General features: G+C 40.1%; 1 protein-coding gene across 1 annotated transcript; it reads left to right on the forward strand.

Annotated features, from left to right (window-relative positions):
* Window positions 1–929: 929 nt before the first annotated feature.
* On the forward strand, window positions 930–1,931 carry LOC145122556 (uncharacterized). The gene has a single exon (XM_079058146.1). The coding sequence runs from the start codon at window positions 930–932 to the stop codon at window positions 1,929–1,931; it is 1,002 nt and encodes a 333-aa protein (XP_078914272.1).

The raw sequence follows: 1,931 nt of genomic DNA on the forward strand, positions 1-1,931 counted from the left end.
TTGTGTTTGACTATAATGAAAAATGTAATTTTTACCCTGGATTTTTGGGTCGTTACACATAAGGTGGGTGGCTTTATGTACACATGTGCACGTTATAACGCTCAAACACCACCCCAGGGTACGTGGCCAGGACATGATGCTTCGTAGATGTTGACACAACCTATACGACACGAAGTTGGGTGACTTTTTACCGTTGGGGTTTGATTGTTTGAAATAATTGTTTTTTACTAAGCTATATACTATAAATACCCACCTAATTTAACAATTTATATACAACATTATCAAACAACATTCTTACTTTTTCATATTCCAAGTATCATTCTCATGAAAATAGAGCAAAATCGAAATACACCAACAACCAAAACACAAACACACATATATGAGAAAGTCCTTTCTATCTAAACACAACAATTTTGGGGCTCAGACAATACGATCAACATTTTATGAACTTTCCGAATGGTAATTTTTCACTAGCTTACTACAAAGTTCTTCGCAACCACCATTTCAACAAAATCCATACCAATTCCAAAAACCTCCATTTCAACAAAACTGATTCCAATAACTACATTTTCAACAAAACTCATTCTATCAATCACACTTTCAACCAAATCTTGTTGGAATCCTAAGTCGAGTAGGACTTGGAGACCAACCTAGTTTTTAGGAAATCATAAACAAGTCGGTTTCTAGTTTCCTAATTTTGATCTAATTCTACAAGTCGGTAGTTTTAGGAGTATATATATGTATAGATATCGAGGCATGATATTATGCGGAAAAACATAATTGGTTTTTGAGTTATTTTTCCAATTAATCAAAGAGGTGTTTGATTAAACTGTTTTGCAATTTTGTTTTACAAACTTTAATTGGTATCAGAGCCAAGGAATCGAAGGTTGTGAGATCGATTTTGTTACCTGTTGACAAGCTAGGTCAACATGTCGGATGGTGAAGGTGGTGCACAGCCCCCTCCGGTGAGAGTGAAGGAGATTGGGTCAACCACTGTAGCGTGTCCTATGCTGAACCCAACAAATTACACGGTCTGGTCACTAAGGATGAAGGTAGTTCTCAGAATCCATAAGGCCTGGACTGTAATAGATCCTGGAACAGAAGAGAATGAAGAGAAATATTACCTTGCAATAGGATTGTTGTATCAGGCAATCCCGGAGGATCTAATCATGCAAATCGGAGATGTGGAATCTGCCAAGGGACTCTGGGAAGCGATTAAGGCGAGATATGTAGGTGCTGATCGTGTGAGAGAGGCTCGATTGCAAACCCTTAACGCTGAATTCGATTGGTTGAAGATGTTGGAGTCGGAATCAATCGATAGCTATGCCGGAAAATTGTCCGGTATCGCCTCGAAATCAGCAGCCCTCGGAGAAACCATTGATGAATCCAAGCTGGTAAAGAAGTTTCTGAAAACTCTTCCTAGGTCGAAATTCATCCAAATCGTTGCCTCCCTTGAGCAAGTCTTGGACTTGAAGACGGTGGGATTTGAAGATGTCGTCGGAAGGCTCAAAGCATACGAGGAAAGAATAAAGGAAGAAGATATCAGTGAGGCAGATCAGTCGAAGGTGCTATTTGTGAAATCGATGACTGAAGGAGGTGGCTCGTCGGCTGGTGGGGGTAACTCATCGGGAACAAAGGGAAAGTGGAAAGGATCAAATGGGTCATCCGGGTTAAGTCAAGCTAATGGGCCACACGGGTTGGACAAAACCAAGTTAACTCAAGAACAAGAGCCCAATTCTAATTCTGATTGCAAAAATTGTAATTTTTGTTGTGGCAAGAATCGGAAAAATAGGGAAAAAGACCGATCTAAGGTGATTTGTTTTCGGTGTGACAAACCGGGTCACTTTGCTTCTGAATGTCCGGAACGACTCCAAAAATTACAAGAAGGTGATTTTTCAGAACGTGACGACAGCGACGAGTCCGTGTTCTAA

The sequence above is a fragment of the Lactuca virosa genome, chromosome 6 (genome assembly GCF_052849685.1).
Source record: "Lactuca virosa cultivar CGN04683 chromosome 6, Lactuca_virosa_CGN04683_v6, whole genome shotgun sequence".
In the NCBI taxonomy this organism is placed as follows: Eukaryota; Viridiplantae; Streptophyta; class Magnoliopsida; order Asterales; family Asteraceae; genus Lactuca; species Lactuca virosa.